At 37.9% G+C, this 21,305-nt stretch overlaps 1 protein-coding gene across 1 annotated transcript in view; it reads left to right on the forward strand.

The window, feature by feature from the left end:
- MFAP2 (microfibril associated protein 2) overlaps positions 1-21,305 on the forward strand; it is a 765,069-nt gene that overhangs the window by 311,673 nt on the left and 432,091 nt on the right. The window contains exon 3 of the mRNA XM_044061828.1: positions 12,011-12,085. Within this exon, the coding sequence (XP_043917763.1) occupies positions 12,011-12,085 (75 nt within the window). The remainder of the gene's footprint in view (positions 1-12,010; positions 12,086-21,305) is intronic.

A 21,305-nucleotide genomic window follows, 5' to 3' on the forward strand; every position in this document is an offset into this window, starting at 1 on the left:
CAAATTTATCTTATGAAAAACATATTAAGAGCTGCTTGTAATCAGGATTTTAAGAAGATGAATCATATCTTATTAACATTAACATCAAGTGATGAAGATAGTCTTAAAATGGTATTTAAAGCCTTATAAGACCTATCTTAGAGTACAACAACACTTTTTGTTTATATATACTCCAGGACAACTATGTGAACTGGAAGATGTACAGAGAAAATTTATATAAAGAATTGTGTCAGTTAAGGATTTAAACAATGAGAATAGATTAAGGCAGTTAAAACTTTATTCCATAACTTATAAATGTATTCATGGAAAGTTTATTAGTGTGCAGTACTTGTCATGATCCAGTTTTGCAAGTAATTTTCAGTACAGAATTTTTTAAACATGCTAAATCTTTACAACATAATAAGGAAAATTTTCAGAAGCATCTATGTAAAAAATGTTCATATGTGCAATAAATATCATCTCTATCTTATGGAACAGTGTTTCTGTTAGTATTCATTGGTCAAATAAATTAAATACTTTTAAGAAATATTCAGATATTTGGGTAAAAGATAAAGTGTATTCAAGGAATCAGTATTCCTAGACGATTTTTAGGCCTAAACAGTGTAATCCCACTTATGAAGTCATGAACAATCATTTCATAGAACTTTGTGCACTTACAGTACAGTTCCTGGAAAAGTAGTCATGGTACATGGAGGGGTTACAGCTAGTTACCACTTGACATTAAATGGCTTAACTGGTTATATTTCAAAGTACCATAAGAATTATGGAAAAAAATGGAGATATTTACAGAAGCCTTCCTCTTCAAAAAGAAGAACAGTGTGGCTCCCAGAAAGTCATAGGCTTTGGATTTTGTAAATGAAAATGTCAGTTTAGTACAAACCACAGACACTAGGTAGAAACCATTCCCATTCTTTTTTTTAACGAGCAATGTATTTTACCAAGAAGCTATAGGCCCTAGTCCTGGTAAGCAAAAACATGATAATTTAGTTAAGAAAACAGGCAAGTAAGTCTCCATTTTTTCCATGAAAAGAACAACCATGTGTATGTGTGTATATGTGTACGCACACACACACACACACACACACACACACACACACACACATATGTGTGTGTGTGTGTCTCTCTCTCTCTCTCTCTCTATATATATATATATATATATATGTGTGTGTGTATATATATATATATATATATATATATATATATATATATATATGAGTTTGTATTAAAATCTTGACACACAGAAACTTCAGCAATCATTAAATAAATTTCTGCACATCGGTGCCCTGTTTAATTGACCAAATAGTGATAAGCAGGAGTAGGGTTAGCACATATGAGTAAGGATGTGCAAGGACAGTTTTATTCACATGTCCTTTAAATTCAATTTACCATTTACCTGTATACCCAAGTCCTTAAAGTACACGCATTTGGTAATAATGCCATCCTGTAGATCATATGCATACTCAACATTCTCTGTGCCAAAAGACATTGACACTACACATTTTACAATTAAAGGACACAATGTTTAACCTTACCCAGGTGTAAAGTTCATCTACATACTTCTCTAATGAAGACTGAGCCACAATATTAAATACTAGGCTAAGTATTTTAACATCGTCATCAACTAAGCTGTCCCAACACTTTCTGATTACCAGAAAGGTAGATGTAAAAACATGAAATGAGAAGGGTCCTGGCATTGACCCCTGTAGGACACATTTCTTTACTCCATGTTCTACAGAAATATAGCTTTCACCTTAGATTTTCAGCTCCTTAGGAAATTCACACTCACACTGTCTAGAAAAGAGTTAAATCCCATTTTCTTGAGAGATATGATAATTGAGATGTAGGGGACAGGGTCAAAGATTTAGTGAAGTCTACAAAGATGGCATCAAAAGCAGTATCTTCATCAACAGCATGTATCACCTTGGAGCAGAGTTAAATTAATTTAGTAGTGAAAACACTCCTTATCGCAAAGCCATACTGGGAAACAAAAATATTAGGCTCCCCAGTCTAGTCGTAACTCCCCAGCAGTGAGTTCTAGACATTAAATTTCACATAGAACTGGATCAGATATCATCTTAGAGCACAGCAGAGGTCATCTGAGAGCCCAGTAGAGGTTACCTGTAAGTAACATTTAATGAATAGAATATAATGACAGTTACATATGCCTTTCTGAATAGTTTGAAATGTCCAACCCCCTGATTTTCTGGTAAAGAGCGATTATAACTTTTTAAGTTCTTTTAGATCTGTCATTTGACGACTACACAATACATATTATATTCAATAACTGGTCAGATTAATGAGGTATAAAGTGGGGCACTGTTCTCCCTGGAGTGACTAAACATGCTTATGAAAAATTTACCAGCAATGTTTTTCTGCAGTTTTCATATTGCTCTTTGCACCACTTAAGTGATATCTCAAAAGAAGCACTGCAACAACATTTTTGTGTAGGCTGGGCATGATTTCAATGACTGACAGTTTTGATTGGCAGTCTCTGATCACATGTATGTGTACTATATACAACCCATACTACTTACTTATTTTAACACTGCTGGAGTTAATAAGCTCATCTAATTAAAACAATTAGAATGCACCTATTGATTACTCAGCAGCTGCAAAACAAAAGAAAGCAGGCCGATAAGGGGGGCCCACTTATGGGGCTGTATGAGTGATAAATATTAATTACTTACATGAACTGACATCTATTATTACACTTGAAAAAATTGATTAAGGGTTGGTCCAGTCTATGTTTATTATTAACTGCTTCTTCATAAATAGTTATTTTTATAAGTTAATGTGATTCAGTGTTATGTGCCAAGGAAACTTGTTTAAAAAATTGTTAACAATGAATGTGCATCAAAGCCTTTCAGTGTGAAACATTGTGGTATGTAATAAATTTTAATACATAAAATGAAGAATGTGCCTCATATTAAGGTACATTTGAGAAGTGTACTCGCCAATATTGCTTTGTTATTTTGTTACTAAGATTACTGATAGTTGGGGATGTGTCCTACTGCTTGCTAATCAGCTGCTGTGTGCATTTGGCGGGGAGTTCAGAGAGGTGTGGGTTTCTAATGCGCATTTAATGTAGTGCCTGAGAGATATAGATACATCTGAAATTTTTTAATACTTTATGGTACTATATTTTTGACTAAAAATGCCGAACCCATTTACATATTCAAGTCAATTTAACAAAGGGTTGCAGCAGTTTAACAAAATGCTGCAGGGTAAACCATTTTTTTAAGTGATTTGTATTGTGTCTGTTTTCATCATTCCAGCAATATGTTAGAGCTTGAACACATCAAGATGAAACAAGCAGAGAACTTTTCTGTAAGAAAAAAAAATTAAACAATAGATATAAGAAGAGGTGAAACTGTCTCCATTCACACAGATGAGGCAGTGACTACAAAGTTGTAAAATGTCACCATTCACACAAATGAGGCAGTGACTACAAAGTTTTGCTGTGTATAGCTAAGTGTCCCTTCTGTTAATCATTCATACTAAATGTTAATTTAAATCACAACTGTCACTGACTCATCTGCTGCCTGGTGTTGTTCTCTAATCTGGTGACCCTCAACTCTTAAGTTAAAGAGCAAAAAAGAAAGAAAGACAGAGACCTGTTCCCTAGTCAGGCACTCCAAGTAGTGGATCTTTTGTTTTTTTTTTTTTTTCATTCCATATGATGTAGGGATTGTTTGGTTTACTGAGGCTCTTACAAGGGAATTTGATTTAGCAGAGATGTGCATGTATTAATAGATTTTTTAGACATTGTGCTTTATAACAACTTTTTATTTTTTGAGGGTAAATACTTTAGGCAGAAAACTAGCATTGTTATGGGGGCTAGATGCGCCTTGGTTTATCCCAATGCTGTTGTGTATATCTGGGAATTGAAGCCTGTATTTTTAGGAAGTTTTTAAATATATTTCAATGTATATATGATTGCTGGATGACATTTTTAAAATTTGCAGGGAAATGCTATCACTTTGTCTCTTTTATGGAATATATTAATCAAATTACAGATTTTTTGAAGTTTACATTCCGTTGCTCTTTTTATGAGGTAAACTATCTTGATGTTACAACTGCTAAAATTTTAAATAAGCATTGTTTTTAGAGAGTCGTGTATCATAAACCCACATTTTCTAATGCATGTTTAGATTACCATAGTTACCAACCCTCACTTTCAAAATGTGGGGTTGATTAAGAGGCTGTTTGTAAGAGTATTGTGTAGGACCTCCTCTGAAAGTATATTTGAACTAGAGGCAATGTTTTTTGATGAAGGTTATCCACCAGCGCTTCTAAGCAAGGCTTCATGCAGGTGATAGCCAAATGAGTGGACCATGCCCATTCTGTTGGGAGAGACTGTGTATAGTCAGAAAACTGGTGATGTGGCCAAGACTATGACACAGTCTAACAAAAGACTAACTAAAGCTCTGATATTACCTTTTCACACCACTGGGTGGCTATCAAAGCATTATTGTTAAAAAATGGAAAACCATTGTTGCAAGGCACCCCCAACTAAGTTGTAAATTAGGAACTGATGTTCATTTTGCTTACAAAAATGGCAAAAATCTCAAGTGTATGGTAGAAATGGTAAATCAGTATAAAGTGGTGTTGGAGTTGGTATGACAAACTGCGGTTGCTGTAACCAAAGTGCATATATTCGTGAGGCAAAGGAAGTGATTCTGGTCAACCAAGTGAGAATTTAGAGCATTGGAAAACTTTATTGTACTTCAAGAGGTGTGGTGTATGTTGCTATATGCCAACAATGTATGAATGGCATTTTAAATTGGTAAAACTGAGAATGAACTTAGGAAGAGAATTTATTACCAACTCTATAGTATTAAAACTGTTAACAACAACAATGCTCTATTCAAGCTTTCCACTGTTTGTGACAATTTCATTAAATTCAGATTTTGTATTATTGTAAAATTTCAGCAATCTGTTGGTGGTGGGGACTGAAAAACTTTGCTAGAAAGGCCTAAGCTTTTTTTGGCAGATTAGATACAGTGTGGGAGTTGAGTTCACTGATTCTGTGCAAGTTATAAGTGACTTAATCACATGCTTATAAAATGTAAAGAAAGACACATCAACTACTTTACTAATGACCATTTTCATGAAGCCCTTATTACAGTTTTATATCCTTTGCATTTAAGGAGCTTGGAATTAAAATCTGCTGCTAAATGCATTGTGGGAGGCAGGGATAGGGTTGCCAACCGTCCAGAATTCTTCCAGACTGTCCAGAATTAAGGGACACTGTCCGGAAGAACGGAAAATGCCTGTGTTGTCCGGAAAAAATGGTGCACTGTGCACATTTTCATTTAGTTTTAAAAAATATATTTTTTTTTTTAGGGGCGTTCTTCTTTAAGAATGCCTTTTGCGACCGGGTGCAGATGACGAAAACAGTGTCTTTGCGACTGTTTACGTCTGTTAGTACTCACTGTCTTCCGTGTGCGTGGAATTTGAATTATAAAGACAACGGACTGTTTGCTGAAAAGCCCCAGGCAAAGCACAAGGCCGGTTGGTGTTTGCTCTGACTTTTCTCTGGTAACTGTGTGTGGGATTCGCTCAACATTTCCTCCACGATGGCTGCTGAGATCGGTGTCGTCAGTTGGAATCCATGGAATCTATGTGGCTTGGATTGTACTGCTGAGCATCTCAACACAAGGTAAGCAGACCCCAATGGTCCCAGCTTTTAATGGGTTTCGTTGGCCAAACCCCTTTCTCCGCTGAGTGCATTCTTATGCAGTGCATCACCTTTGACTGTCTTTCTGAGATCGCTGGAGGTTGAATTAAGGAACAATGACTTGGGGTGGGTGTTGCTTATTTTTCAGATATTGAAACTGCATGTAAATTGTCTCTTTCCAATAAAGAAGTTTCTGCCTCTATGCATTCATTCAAGACTGACTGCTCCTTTTCTAGTCTGGGATGGGGTGCAGCTTCCAGGGGAGGCAGCTGCCTGATCGGGGTCCTGCAGTAGCCTTGGCTGAAGATTTTGCATTTTCCGTGCAGTCGTTTAATTGTATTTGCCAGTCATCTGTGCACATCGATGCTTTTGTTGCTGTTTATTCAGTATGTGCCTACTATATCTGCCTTGCAAATTGTGCATTTCCATAGCAGGGGGTGGACAGGTCACGGACGGCAACACTGCGGCACATGTAAGTTCTGTTTTTTTTTTTTCCCTCAGCTCATACTGTGTGGTATTTAATTTTTAATGGGGCAGCCTGGGTGCTGCAGTCCTGAGTATGTCCTCCTATGATGCCTAGTAGTAACTATGCCCCTGTTTTCAGTTTGCCATCCATTTCCTATTGCAATATTACCGGCAGCTTACCATTTTTTAACATAACATAGGCAATCAATTCTTCAAGGGCAGCATGCATTGATCTGTAGATGAAACATTGAAATATAAAATTGTTTGCTAGCAGCAACTTTTCATTATTTGCAGATCTATTTAATGTGGAATTTAGATGTTTTACTTCTGCACTCTGCAGAGATTGTGCATATTGACTGATATTGGTGGATTTTAATGACATAAGTATGAGTGGCCATTTATGGTTGAAATGTTCTGAATTGGGCAGTTTTGTCATTTGGTTTATGTGTTTTGTTTCAATGCTTACTGGCAAAATGTTTACAACTATAAATTTAACACACAGTCTAACAAGTGGTGCTGTTACTGTCATCACATCATCATTGTCAAAAATAATAAGGCTTGTTGAGGGCAATGTGTTTGTGTGTGTGTGTGTGTGTGTGTGTGTGTGTGTGTGTGTGTGTGTGTGTGTGTGTGTGTGTGTGTGTGTGTGTGTCTAAAAGCTGCAAGTTGAACGTTAGCCATATGTTTTTAATTCACTTATCAGTGAGAAATCAGAAGTGTATAGAAAAGTATCTACCATTTTTGAGAGGTAGTTAGTATATGAAAAGAGCACCTATAGCATTACTTCTGCCTGATTACTGATGAGGCTTGTTGAGCAGCAGTGTCTGTCAAAGAGGAATATTGCTATCTTATTTATGTGAAGACTTCACTGTCACATCTCATCTGATGATGTACCCTCTCTAAAGGGGCATGCATAGTCATCTGGGACAGTATGTATGTGGGTGTTTTAGGTTCATAGGTTCATACTAGGCTATCTGCCCGAGGGCATTTACAAGCCTAGCCCATCGTTTTGTGGCTTACGCCACCCCTTTAGTATGGGGAACTATACCCATTATTTTGCTGTGCCTCTGTCGAGCAGTGACACTGAGGTAATCCCTGGGGTATATCTGCGATCTCCCATCCATTGGTCAAGATTTCTCTTGAACAAGGCCAGCGAGGTGCTCTGCCTCACATGTACCGGGATTCTGTTCCACAGCAGCAGGAGTCTTTGTGATGTGATGAATCCTCCCTCACACACGCTTAATAGCCGTGTCGAGAGTTTAAGTCTCCCGCCCTTGTGGCTCTGATGGATCTAGATTTTTGACTTTAACTTCTGAAGGATGTGTATCTGTCTGTGTCAGATTTGCCTTCTGTTGCAGTCATCAGCAAAGCAAACTTCCCCATAACTCAACCCTGTTTGCTTGTGCTTTTCAGAAAAAGAAATGATGCCAAAAGAGTGGGCCAGGACTGAGCCCTGTGGGACACCACTTGTGACAGGCTTTGAGTCTGACATGGGCGCCAGCAACTCTGACCCTGTGGGTTCTGTGTCAACCAAGTTAAAGGCATGATCTGCCTTTCTTGAAAGCCCCAAACTGGTTGGATCCAAAGTCTGCAAATTCCCAATGTCTTTATTTATGAGGTCCATTATGATCCTCTCCATGGCTTTGATATAAAGGCTTGTCAAGCTAATGGGCGGGCATTACCAACCAGTTGGAGAGCACGCCTTTGTGAAAGTGGACACAGTTGACAGTCGCGCCCTCCTGAGTGTAGTATCCAGAGGTAAGACTTTGATTAAACAGCTGTCCTAGCTGTGGGTTTAATTCCTCATTGAGTTAAGTGGAGCACACAGCCGGGGACACCATCAGGTCCCATGGATGCTGTGTTTTTGCTTAGAGAGCAGTTCTCTTGGGGCGCTGGATATGTTTGGGGGCTGCAATCATTTGGTATAGATATCTCTCCCTGGGAGGGGTGAGAAGTTTGCACTGAACCTGTCAGCCAGTATGTTGGCAATGTCTGTAGGATCAGTAATCTTCACATCATTTTGAACTAGTTCTGAGCATATCTGGGAGTTTCCTCCTAGGTTTCTAACATAGCTAAAGAAGGCCTTATTAGAACTCTCTGGATTTTAGTGTGAATTGGTTTAAGGGAACTAACATATGGCCATTTTCATACGGTTAACATATCCAGCATTTTAGAGGATTGTGTTGCCACAGCCTGGCAATATATGCTATTTAAGTATATCAGTAATATGCCAATTTTGTTTCATTAGAGATTCTACATGAGCATGAGCGTACCAGTCAAAGTTGTGGTGGCTGTTAATTCATGTCTGCTAGCTGTTATTATGTATTAAAATTTAATACAATCAGGAAGGTAAATCAAAGAACTTTTGCTTGGCTTTAAAAATGTGTGCAAGGGGCCTATGATTTGAAAAAACCCAAAGGTAAACTTAATCCACCACTGGCCAGATGCATTTTCTTTGAATGTAGGTTTCAGTGTTGTTTCAGTGAATGTGAGTTTTAAAGGCAAAGAAGTATTAAAGCTATCTCTGTTTGGGAGAGACTGTATTGCTTGTTTAGCAAATGGCTATTAGTGTTTGTGCTGTAAAATTCGAAATAAAAGTTTTACATTAAATCCAAGTATCTGTAATCATTGTAGAAGTAAAGCCGAAAACAGTATGCACACAGAGTTTTGAACAGTATTTATGGCAACTAGGGAGAAATGGAGAGATAGCCAAGTAATGGGACAACGGAATGGCTGTGTGTGTGTGTGTGTGGGGGAGTACCGCATGCGTGGGGGGGGGGGTACATGTGTGGGGGGGTACTGCATTTTGCTTTCATGTACATGTACAGAATTTTTGACATGAAAAGTTGGCAACCCTAAATAGGGAGTTCACTATATGATTTATAAAGCAAAGCAGGCACATATGCAAGTGGGATAAGTTGATCCTCTCAAAAGAACAAGGAGATTTTGGATTATCTGATTTGAATGAATATTTTAGAGTTACACAGTTAAGGCTGTTATACATAACACAAGCAGGAAGCTACAATTTAAAGTGGAAAGGGATGATGATGAAGCAGGGGGAGTTATTCAAGAAATAAAGAGAAAAAGGAATTTGGATGGAGATCCTTAAGGAGAAAAATAACAGTCATATAGAATATTATATTCATAAAGCAGCAGAAAGTATAATAAGAACTAAACCAACACGAGAATGGAGAAAGGAGGCTCTGCCGATAGGGATGACTGCAGTTAGGGGTGCAGAGAATAGACAAGAGGGGGCTGGAATTTACTGGAAGTAGCTAGCAAAGGAACCAAGGTATTGGGAGAAAATAATTAGAGAAGGAAAGGTAGTAGAATGGGAAGAGGCCACAAACACATTTGGAGCGAGGCCAGTGGTTACCTTCCCTATCAGGGATTTATATCAGAGTATAGGCAAAGAGAAAGGGATGGGGGAATCCTAAATAAAAGACCTCAGGTAGATGGCAAATGGTGGAGGTGTGATGGGGAAGAAAGAGGTAATGAGGAACATACATTTTCGGAGTGTAATGTGTTGACAGACTGTAAAAATTTCCTACGGAGTACTCTGTTGGGAATACTGGGTGAGAGAATGAGTGCAACTAAGGAAATTATGAGCTGGGATACAGGATCTGAATTGTGTAGACATAGTAAGGCCTTGCTAAATTTAATTTTGGTGCCTGCCAAAAAGGCAATTACTAGAAAATAGAAATCAAAATCTAAACCAACTATACTTGAAGAAATGTATATTGTAACAGAGATAAAAGAATAGGAGGTGAGATCTTTAGAAAAGGGTAGGAGTAAATTAGGTAGAAAAAACATAGAAACTGTGGGAACAATGCATGCAGAAAACATTTTGCATGATGAATGAGGGTTAAGAAAAGGCAGGGATTGAATGATGTATGTAATGTTGCCTAGCTTATAGGCTGTATAGCAGTTTATGTGATTTATAATGTATAGTGGATATAAAAAGTTTGCACACCCTTGTTAAAATGCCAGGTTTTTGTGATATAAAAAATGAGAACACAATAAATCATTTCAAAACTTTTCCCACCTTTAGCGTGACCTATAACCTGTACAATTCAATTGAAAAACAAACAAATCTGTAGGGAAAAAATATAAAAAATAAAAAACGTACAATCTGCTGGTTGCATAAGGCTCAGAAAAGGTACTGTGCAATGCCTGGTCGACACTTCATTTGAGAAAAACTCAGGACGGATGTAGCTACACATGGTAGCACATCTTTTTTGTTATGTATGAGAATGATACAACCTGTGAGAGGGTAGATGAGATTGGTACTGTCACTCACAGTTTTCCTGATGTTTTTACAGAATATTTATTTAAAAAAAAAACAGTTTTCTACTGGCCTTGGACATGCCTTTTACATTTAGATGAGCTACAGAATATGTTCTTCTAACTTTGGTAGATACAAGATCCTGCTGATTATTTCAAAATGTGAATTAATGTAAAAGTGACATCCAAAAGGACCTTTGATTATTTCAGAATGTGACAGGATGTGTTACTGGGATTCACTTTAATGTTTGGTCCCACAACAGTACATTTCAGGAAAAGACTTTCAGCTAAATCTGGATCAGAGAATGCCATATATGCCAGTCAGATATCCCCTCTAAGTAACTTGTAGGAAACATAATATAATGACAGACAGCTCCTGAAGCCTTTCTGAATAGTTCAAGTTTTCAATCCCTATTATTTCTCTACTCTGGAGACTTTGTACCTTTTCACATTATTTCAAGTGGTCCTATAAAAACAGTACTAAGTCAGTTTTGGGTTGCACTACTGAGGTATAAAGTGCTACAGTGTTCATCCTAGAGGGCTAAACATGTTCTTCAGATTTAGATGGTCTATAGAATGTGCTGTCCTGCCCTTGATAGATACACTGTAATCAAAGTGACCTTTAAGAAAATTTCTTGTTATTTCAAACTGTGAATGTGAACATCATGTGCATTAGTCATTATTTAACAGACAGTGAATTTATTTTGTTTATTTACTTTTCTTGACCAGGTTAGCCCAACTAGGCTTTTGGCTTGTTTTTAGGGAAGAGCCAAGGTGATATTTATTCAGATGGGAACATTTTTGCAATTTGGCTAGGACAGTGGGGACATTCCCTTGGTCTTATCAAATGCCATGGGAACTTTTACAGGCATCTACCATGAATTCATGCAGATGGGCCCATGAGTTTAATGTCTCACCTGGAAGGTAGTACCTTAAGAGTGCAGCACCTGCTAGTGTTGCCCAGCGCTGTCAGTAACAGAAATGAATCCAAACACCTGGTGTGTGAATCAAGCTTACAGAATGTAGCCCTGCATGCAGATATCCTCTCTCTTATCCCTGCTTTACAGTTTTGTCTTCCTGGGTACTTTTAAGTTGCTTCACAGTTTAGTGTAATTGGCTACTGTAAACTAACTGTGTATATAGCTAGCCCTCGTTTTTTAGGGTGGGACATCGTTGAAAGCATTTCACAAGGATCAGTCTTGCTGTCAACTTAACACGTAAGTAAAAAAATTACTGAGGAAGTGAGCCAAGTCAATTTAATGAGAAAAATGGAAGGTTGTACACAACTGAATAAAAGGAAAGACATCAAAACCTAACCTACTTTCATTCATTGTTGTGCTTTAAAAACTGTCACTACTAGGTAAACACTATACTTCTAAAAGTATCTGAAAGTATCATAGAATATGCAGTACTAATGTTTTGTTATGTAACACCAGAAGATGCAAACTTAAATATGTTAATGTACTTGATTTTTATACACTAATTTATGGATTACAAGTGCAGACTGTGACTGTCACCCATTCCACTGTCAATTGCTGTTACCAATGATATTTCATAAAACTATGTTATTTTTCTCAACAGTTCTGCTGGCACAACAACAGTATGACGCTGATCCAGTCCATGACGAAGGGGATGGACCTCCATACCCAGATTATGGTAAGGAACAACTCAAAGTGTTTCATCTTGACATGAATACAGTACTCATCTTATACAGCTCATTGGTCATGCTAACCAGAAACCAGCCATAGAGGACACTGGATATATTTTCACTGTTGAAAAGTTCACTGCTGCAGGCCTGTCAGTATGGAAAAGCCATTGTACATTGTGCAATTAACATGCATTTTGATTGCATAAACACTCATATATAAACAATATGGTCCTTAAAGCACCTTTCAGACATTTAGTCTACTTTGCTTTGATGTTTTATTTGGTTTAGCATTGAAATTTCTCCGTGCAATTGCACAGCTATGAAGTATTCGAACTGCAGATGTTCGAATACTTCATGTGTGTGCAGGTTACATGAGTCAATGTTATATTAGCGAATGGACTGTGCATTCGCAAGTATAACGTTTGATTATGTACAGGGATCGCGGTACAGTGCGGTTAGGGAAATACATCCCTTTCCTCACTGTAGTGCGATCTCAGAGTTGGAATATTAAGTTGGGGGGTGTGGGGGGCTGGGGTGCAGGGGGCTTGCCCCCCTGCATAAACAGGATGTTAGGTGTAGGGGTTAGGGAGTTACGGCAAGGGTGGCATTGTTGTTAATGCCGTAAAATGTCATTGCCGACATTTTCGGCATTAACAGTTGTTTTTCAACAATTGGGCTGTTAGGTTATTCGTACTTTCGGCGAAACAATTCGCTGATTAGTACCATTTTTTTTTTAATTTCGACATTTTGATAGTAAACTGGTTTACTTCATTTATTTGGTGGTTTCAGTGAAAACGTTTCTTCCAGATAACGATCTTTTAGTCTCTTGGTCTGTTGGAGTATCATGTCCTGGCCTAAAACCCCTCCCTCATATTCTCTTACAATCTTCTTATTTATTTATGTATTTATTCATTCATTCATTTATTTTATTTTTTGTATTTTTATTTTAGTATCTAGTCTTGTCATAGTCTGTTTTCTAAGAGTTGGTTAGACATCAGGTGTGGCAGTTTGGCCAAAAGGGTAAAAGCTATAAGATGCTAAAAAAAAAGCTTTGGTCTGTGGCAGTGAATTTGTTTCTGTAAATCTACTTGTAAACTGTGTGCCTTTGAGCAACTGACTTAAACAGATAGTGCTTCGAGGTTATCCCAATAACTTTTAGTGCAAGAATTCTGGACAGATTAAAAAAAAGCCATAATGGAAGGATGGGCCAAAGTCCTCAAATCAGGGACAGATTTTAAATATTGCTCTGATAAATTTAACAAGTTGCTAGAGTTTGCATTGCCATGCATTTTCTGAAGGATATAAAGTCTGAAATTCAAATGCCTGTCATTATTTAGTGATATCAGTCCCCAATGATTTGCTAGAAAACTGAAAATTTCATATGGAATAGACCAAAAATATGAGGAAAAATCTGGACATTTTACAAAATTCTGGTACTTAAGAGGTATGGTAGACTACTTTGCATGTTAGGTGTCTTCAGAATGTATTTGTTCCTGTAATTAATCATAGTAAAATTGGCAGTAGCATTTTTACGATTGTTCTGCTTAAAGAGGCTGTTAAAATTAATTGTAATAACAAGAGTACAGTTAGTTATATGATGTATCAGTTTTTTTACCCACTGAATTACATTGTAAAAAAATGACACATTTTATATCAAAATGTAAAGATATGCAAGTATTTAATGTTTAAAACACACACACACACACACACACACACACACACACACACACACACACACACTCAGAAGTACAAACATACAGGCTCACACACATACACATAGAAACACACACATTCAAAAAAGAAACATAGTCACATACATATACATACATTTAAATACACAGTGCAATTAATAGCCACTTGTTACCATTCTTCGTCACCCCTCCCATCCTTTGTTTTCTTTTTCAGTTAAACATAGTCATTAAATAAAAAAGTAAGAGTTGCTTAACTCTTAATGTTTAATTAGTCAAAGAAATAAAATAAAAAAGTCCCTTCCAATAGACTGTGTAATGTGGTCAGTGCTGTATGTTGCTCTCGATGTCTCACTCAAGTTTGCGCTGTCACACACACACACACACACACACACACACACACACACACACACACACACACACACACACATCATCACAAACTCACATATAGACTTTTTTTTTTTTTAACTTTTTTATTTAAATTGTATGTTCACTAAACAGCAAATCGCTACTTAGAGAGTGTGAAAAATGGTGGCTGTTTAGATTTGAATTGTCCGAACTACATGGCAGCTTAACATGCCGCTGTGAAGTGGTAGGCTCATTTTTAGTGGTCATTATCTGTACATTAATACCCTGCTGAAAAATGTTTGTTCTCCAATTAGGGTGGCAATATATAGGTCGCCCATTCTCTAAAACCTGCTAAATCCCACCATCTAGTTTAGTAGCCAGTATGTTAAATGGATTACTTTGGCTGCTGGTCACTATAAACGTTATGGCTTCAGTTTCTTATTGTCAGTAAGTGGCAAAAAGGATCTAACAGTAATTTTATTTACAATTCGGTTTCTGCTCAAATAGGAAATCAGAAGCTTACTGTTAATGTACTTACTTTACATTTTACTGAAGTACAGTACATTGCGAAGCCATCAGCAGTCAGTCGCATCAGTAACAAAGGGATAGAACAGTAGTAAAGATTGCATTAAATAGTGATGTTGTTTTTAATAGTCAAGATGTTTCATTTTAAGATTATTAATAGCACTACCACTTTAACAATTCATTAAATAAAAAGAATTAACTATGCACTATGGTAGAGGTGCATGTAGGTCATATCTTGGAGAGATTGTAGTCTGTTAATTTGGCAGAGCCCAAATAACAAAACAATACACCCCACCACAGTTAAACTGTGAATTACCCACTATCTGCCATAATATGTGGTAGTGACGGTAGTGACTCTATGCAGATGAAGTGACTGTTTAGCATGCATCATAGCTGCTATAATGCTCATAATGCATATTTTGTACATGTAATTGCTTGTTCGTATTATTATCACTTTCTGCACTTAAAGGTCTTATCGTCTATGAACTTCTATGAACTAGACAAGCTAATTTGCAGTGTTATGTTTACTAACACATATTTTGTAAATGTTACTTAATTTTTGACTTCCACAAAATAACAGTAACCTTACTTTGTGGGAGGCAGGTACTTACATCCAGTAGCTATCCTGTCATGTGTATCAGACTGTCTTCTCTTGGCACTAACCGTACTTTGTGGGCAGAGACTTCCAAGATGGCTACACACTGAATAACAGCTTGATTTTAGCTCTCCCATTGTGAAAACAGAAACTCAGAAAATAGAGCCAGTGAACTTGCCCTAAATTTAAGTAATTGGTTAGTAAGTGCACTGTATGGATGCCAACAAAAGAAAAATTCAAAGAACCTGAAAGAAAACCAATCACAAATGGTGAGGGGAAAACACTGAAAATAATTCTGCAGCTGTTCAGCAAAAAGCAGTTGAATCTGCATCTTTGGTGCAAGACATGACTTCCAATAATCTAGAGGAAAAAAATAAGTCAAATGTACTCAGACCTGATTCAACAAACGAAACACCGAAGGAGTATATTGACTCAGTTGAGGTGATAAAACTACAAAAATCAGAGGTCGAAATGAAGAAAAGGCTGGCTGAGTATGAAACAGCTCAAGAAGAGATGTTTCAAAAAATAATAGAATTAGAAGACACAGCGCGTAAGGAAAACCTAAGATTTTCTGCTGTAGCAAAGATGCTGAAAGGAACAGAATGCATTAATTTTATGAAAGCACAAATAAGCAACTGGATTGGTATTCCAGTGCAGGAGTTGTTAATTGAAAGGGCATATCAAATGTATGCTCCAAACCTGGCTATGAGAAAGCAGACTAGACCTCTAATAGTAACGATGCAATCTTACCAGCAAAAGGAGTTGATTCTGACAAAACTGTGGCAGAAGGGCAAAGTACTAAAAGTAGGAGACAGGAGAGTGTGGAAAATGATTACTCACTGTGCACCAGGCAGAATAGGAATACATTTATTCCAGTAATCAGGGAATGTCAAGGAGCAGGCATGATATTCAAGCTGCTGTATCCAGCTATTTTCAGAATATTCTTTCCTGGAGTATCATACTCATTTTTTGATCCAGAACATGCTAAGGAAGAAATACACAAGTTTATCCAACAAAACTTGGACTGTCAAACAGAAGAAGATTCTACCTCATGTTGTTCTGGTAATAAAGTTCATAGAGAGACTGTGCCACTGAAACCTTTTCCATGTTTCAAAACAAAATGCTTGAGCATCAGAAAGAAGCACAAGAGTAGACTAGCAGAACCAGGAGTACGTGGGAAATGAAGCAGAGACTGGATTTGGGAGATGGAGATCAACAGGAAAAAAACAGCAATTCAGAAATTGACAAATAAACATGGGATTACAAAGCATTAATTATATTTGTGAAACATAACAGAACAAGAAAACCTGGAAATAATGGAAATCTTTGATTTTTTAAACTTGTAGGGGACTCCAAAGTATATGCCTTACTTCATATCATTAATGTTTGGAAGAACAATTTGCGGGGAGGGGGGGTTAAAGAAAGAGTTAACTGTAAGTAAAACAAATTTTTGTTCTTAACAGTAGTACTTTTATAATGCATGACATAATCTGCATGCTATAAAGTAAAGCTTTCTCAGTTATTTTTGAGTGTAATAGGGATACTTTCTTCTTTCTTTTTCTTTGTTCAGTTTTAAGAAATGTAGGCACTGCAGTGTAAAAAAAGAAGATGATTCTGGACAAAAGAGCATGATACAAGAAAAACTGATATGCTTTTTCTTACTCTTGCCTTTGGCTTGATCTAGTAACAAGTTTTAAGGGGAAGTAAGTAAGTAAAAAAGAACACTGGATATAATACGTCTTCCTCTAGTAAATAAATGAGTGCTTGTAATAGACGCAACTATGTAAATGACTCTTATGTCTCTGTGGAGACAATCTGAAAAGAGGCAATAAAAACAGAATACTTATTTCTTTCCCTGGCTAGGTGATCATGTTTTCTGAAAGCATTCAAGTGATTTTTTTCTAATCTGAGAGAGGAATAAAGATAAGACAAAAATAGACAGCACTTAGTGGAAGTAGAAGCAGAGGCTGTACCATGTGTTTTAGCATAGATAACCTTCCTTATAGGTTAATCCAAATCTCTGAGTATGGCTGTCAGTCTGGGACAATTGTTCTTATTAGGACAGTTAAACATAAATATTTGAAGATGTATATAGTTTTGTGTGTTAATGTTAAGTTAATAGGTTTTAGGGATATTCTGTGGTATGTTTTTTTTGTTTGAGGGTTTTCACTAAAACAAAAAGTTTTGTAAGATATGACATAGGTTCAAATGGATATGACAAGAAACAACTGTACAAAAGATCAACCTGTCAACATTGGTGTATGCATGCAGCACAAAAGCTGAAACTAGACATTAAAAAAGGCATTACACATAGGTGAGAATAATAACTTTTTAACATAATGGCAACACTTTCTATATTATTTTTAAATTTAAATGGTCTCACAGATACATGCAAAAAAGAAAGAGTAGTAATCTATTTTAAAAAAATGTAGAGTGCAAATAGCTATGCTACAGGAGACACATTTGGAAAGAATTGAGCATGTGAATTTGATAAAGAAAAGATTTCGGGATATTTATTCTGCAAAATATCTGGAACAAAGGAAAAGGATGTACTTATATCAATTGCAAGGAGAGCTCCAATAATGATAAAAAAGGAAAACAGATAATGATGGTAGATTTATAGTACTAAAGGACTACTGGCAAGTGATGAGGATTATACTGGCATGTATTTATATTCTACCTAAAACTGCTATAATGGAGCTGAAGAATATTCTGGGAGAAATAATCAGCTTTCAGAAGGGGACTTTTACTTATAGGTGGGGACTGGAATTTGATTTGCGGCAATGTGGATGTTCTTCGTGTTTCACTGTTGCAGTCATTACATTTGGGGTAATCTGCTGGCAGGTTGCCCTCAGTCGGCCTGAATTCCAAAGTCTTGGGTCCTGCGTCAGTTGCTGTCTCCTCTTCCATGACGTCAGGTCGTCAGGGGTATAAAACAAGCAGCTGACACCATTTTCTTTGTCTTTCTTGCCGCACGGTGCCCGAAGCAGAAGCAGTTCACAATTGCCGGTCAGCCAACTCCTGACATTTTTGAATTTGAGTTTCAGAACCGAAGTCTTCACTAAAGCTAAGTACCCTGTTGGGGAAAATTTTTTATTGCTCCATACCGATGTCAGAAAAAAATGAATAATTGCATTACTTGTGGAAAGCAAATACCTCATAAGGATTTCCAGTTATACTGTATTCCTTGCCTAGGCCCTGATTATAACGTGCCTAGCTGTTGGTTTTGTGCTAGATTTAACCAATGCACTATTAAGCATTGGTATATCTTTGCCTCAAAATATTTTGGAAACATATTTAACTATCCTGAAATGTTGTCGGATAGCAATCCGACTACTGGAGTACACAAAAAACGCAAAGAAAAGGACAGAGACATACCGTCGAGGTCCAAAACTGACGACGAAGCTTCTCCTAAGCCAGTCACCAGTTCGCCAGTACTCAGTGAGGTGCTTTCGCAGCCCCTGATACCCGTTACGTTCGAGTCGCAGGCCCCTACCGAGACCTGTGTGGTGTCCAGCATGTCGCAAGATTCTCAAAGTATTGTACCCGCTGATGTCTCTCCCTCGGATGGGTTCAGAGCCGCTGAGCAGGCACCGGCTTCTGAGGGTATATTCAGGCCACAACATTTTTATATAAAACTGACGCCAGCTTCAAAATCAAAGACAAAAGCAACTTCTAAAGCTAAAAAAATGACGCATGAGCCACGTGCACAGGCCTCTATGCCCAAAAAGCAGATGATCAAAATGGCTGAAGACCTAATTACCTTGATCAGGGGTTCCCAACCCCCTCCTGATAAGAGGCCTAGGCAAGACACTGGTTATGAATCTTCAGATCAGGTTTCTATTTCTTCTGATTCCTCTTCTGATCAGGAATTATCTACACCACGCTATGAGGATTCTGATGCAGAGGAATCTATCCCATCTGCATCTCCTCCTGAAGATTATTCCTTTGGAGAATCCTTGCATACTTTGAGGGAGCATTTTCACTGGGAGAGTCAAGATTTCTCAGAATCAAAAAAGAGGCTCAGGGATTTCCTTCTTCTCCCTCAGCATAGGCCTTTAGCCATACCTCCTGTTTTAGACATTGTGGATGATGTGTTTTCGGAGTCAAGCTTGACTCCAGACTCCTTACCTCCGGCTCCTAGCAAGCCAGACAGATATTATAGGGTTCCTGACTCACACAAATTTTTATTTAGAAACTCTGCTGCTGACCCTGAAAGTATTTCACAGGGTCCAAAAGGTGTTAAGGCCTCAACACCAACAAATCCTACCCCCTCTGACAGAGATTCCAGGGCACTGTATAGATGGGGAAAGAAGGTTTATACATCTGCAACCTTGGCAATTAGGGCCTTAAACTGCCAGTTTCATATGCTCAAGTATCAACAACATGTTATGGGATTACTGAAACAGAAAATGATGCTGATTTCTGAATGTGCAGAAAATAAAGAATTGCAGGAATTATTGCATGCAGCAGAACAAGTTGGAAAGCATACTTTGCAATGTAGTTTTGATTCCTTAGAGGCCTCCTGCAGGGCCGCAGTTACTGGATTTGTGATTAGGAGGCATGCTTGGCTAAAAGAGCAAAATTTGCCAGATCATTTTAAAGCTAAATTGCTGGATGCACCTTTACATCATGATGCTCTGTTTGGTATTAAGGCAGAAGAGGTTTCAAAGAAAATGGAAGACAAAGCTAAGTCTATGCAAACTGTAAAAGACTTCTTACAAGTGCAGTCACCAAGATTCAGTAGACACTGGCCTACAAAAAATTGGTCCTTTCCTGTGTCCGACAGAGCTCAATGGGGCAAATCCAGGTGCCCTAAAGGTTCTAGATACCAGTCACAGGATTCTTACAGGTCAAAGCAATGGGGTGCTTCTACCTCCAAATCTGGAGGAAATAAAGCACAACCCTACAGTAAACAGTCTCAATAACTTCCCTCTGCCATCACCAAGCACTTACCTTTTGGCAGCACCCTTAGGGGGAAAATTAGCACTTTATGCTCAAAATTGGCAGTTAATAACCCAGGACAAGTGGGTGTTAAACATAGTATCTCAGGAATACAGATTCCACTTCCACACTCTGCCAATTCCAAATGGTTGGCCAGATCTGCCAAAAAATCAATGGGCAGAGGCACAGAAACAAGTTACGTCCCTCATGGATATGGGGGCTATTCAGTCAGTACCAGAACAGGAAAAAGGACAAGAGTTTTATTCAAGACTGTTCTTGGTACCCAGAAAAGACAAGGCCTGTTGCCCAATACTGGATTTATCAATTTTGAACACATACCTGGACATTCCAAAATTCAAAATGCTATCTTTGCAGCAGCTTCTGCCCATGCTAGGCAAGAAAGCTTGGCTGGTGACATTAGACCTAAAAGAGGCATACCTGCATATCCCAATAAGGGAATCATGCAGAAGATACCTCCATTTCAAGGCTGGCTTTATGCATTACCAATTCTCTGCACTGCCCTTTGGCTTATCTGCTGCGCACAGGGTCTTTACAAAGTGCCTGGCACCAGTAATTGCATTTTGCAGACAAAGAAGTATACAAATCTATCCTTACTTGGACGACTGTCTCATTCAAGCAGAAAACAAGGACATTCTTCTTCAGCATCTGGCATTTGTGAAAAGGCTTCTAACATGCCTAGGGTACACAATAAATGAACAGAAATCACAACTGGTACCCTCTCAAAAGATAACATTCCTGGGTGCAAGCTTGAATACAACTACCCAGATAGCTTTCCTCATGCCAGACAAACAAAGGCAACTGACTACTTACTTCAAACTGATGGCAACAAAAACCCAGTTATCTGCAAGACAAACTCTGCAGGCTTTGGGGTTTATGGCATCCTGCATTCTACTGATTCTATATGAAGGACTGCATATGAGGAAACTACAGTGGTACCTAAAAAGTTTATGGAGTCAACATTGTCACAGTCTGGAAACAATGATTCCTGTCATTCCCTGCCTACAACAGGAGTTTCTGTTGTGGGCAAAGGTATGTCACCAAAACATAGGATGGGCTTTCACTCTACCCCCTGCCAGCCAAACCTTAACAACAGACGCATCAGATTAT

Source organism: Protopterus annectens, chromosome 2.part0 (genome assembly GCF_019279795.1).
Source record: "Protopterus annectens isolate FY-2018-M chromosome 2.part0, PAN1.0, whole genome shotgun sequence".
Taxonomy (NCBI): domain Eukaryota; kingdom Metazoa; phylum Chordata; order Ceratodontiformes; family Protopteridae; genus Protopterus; species Protopterus annectens.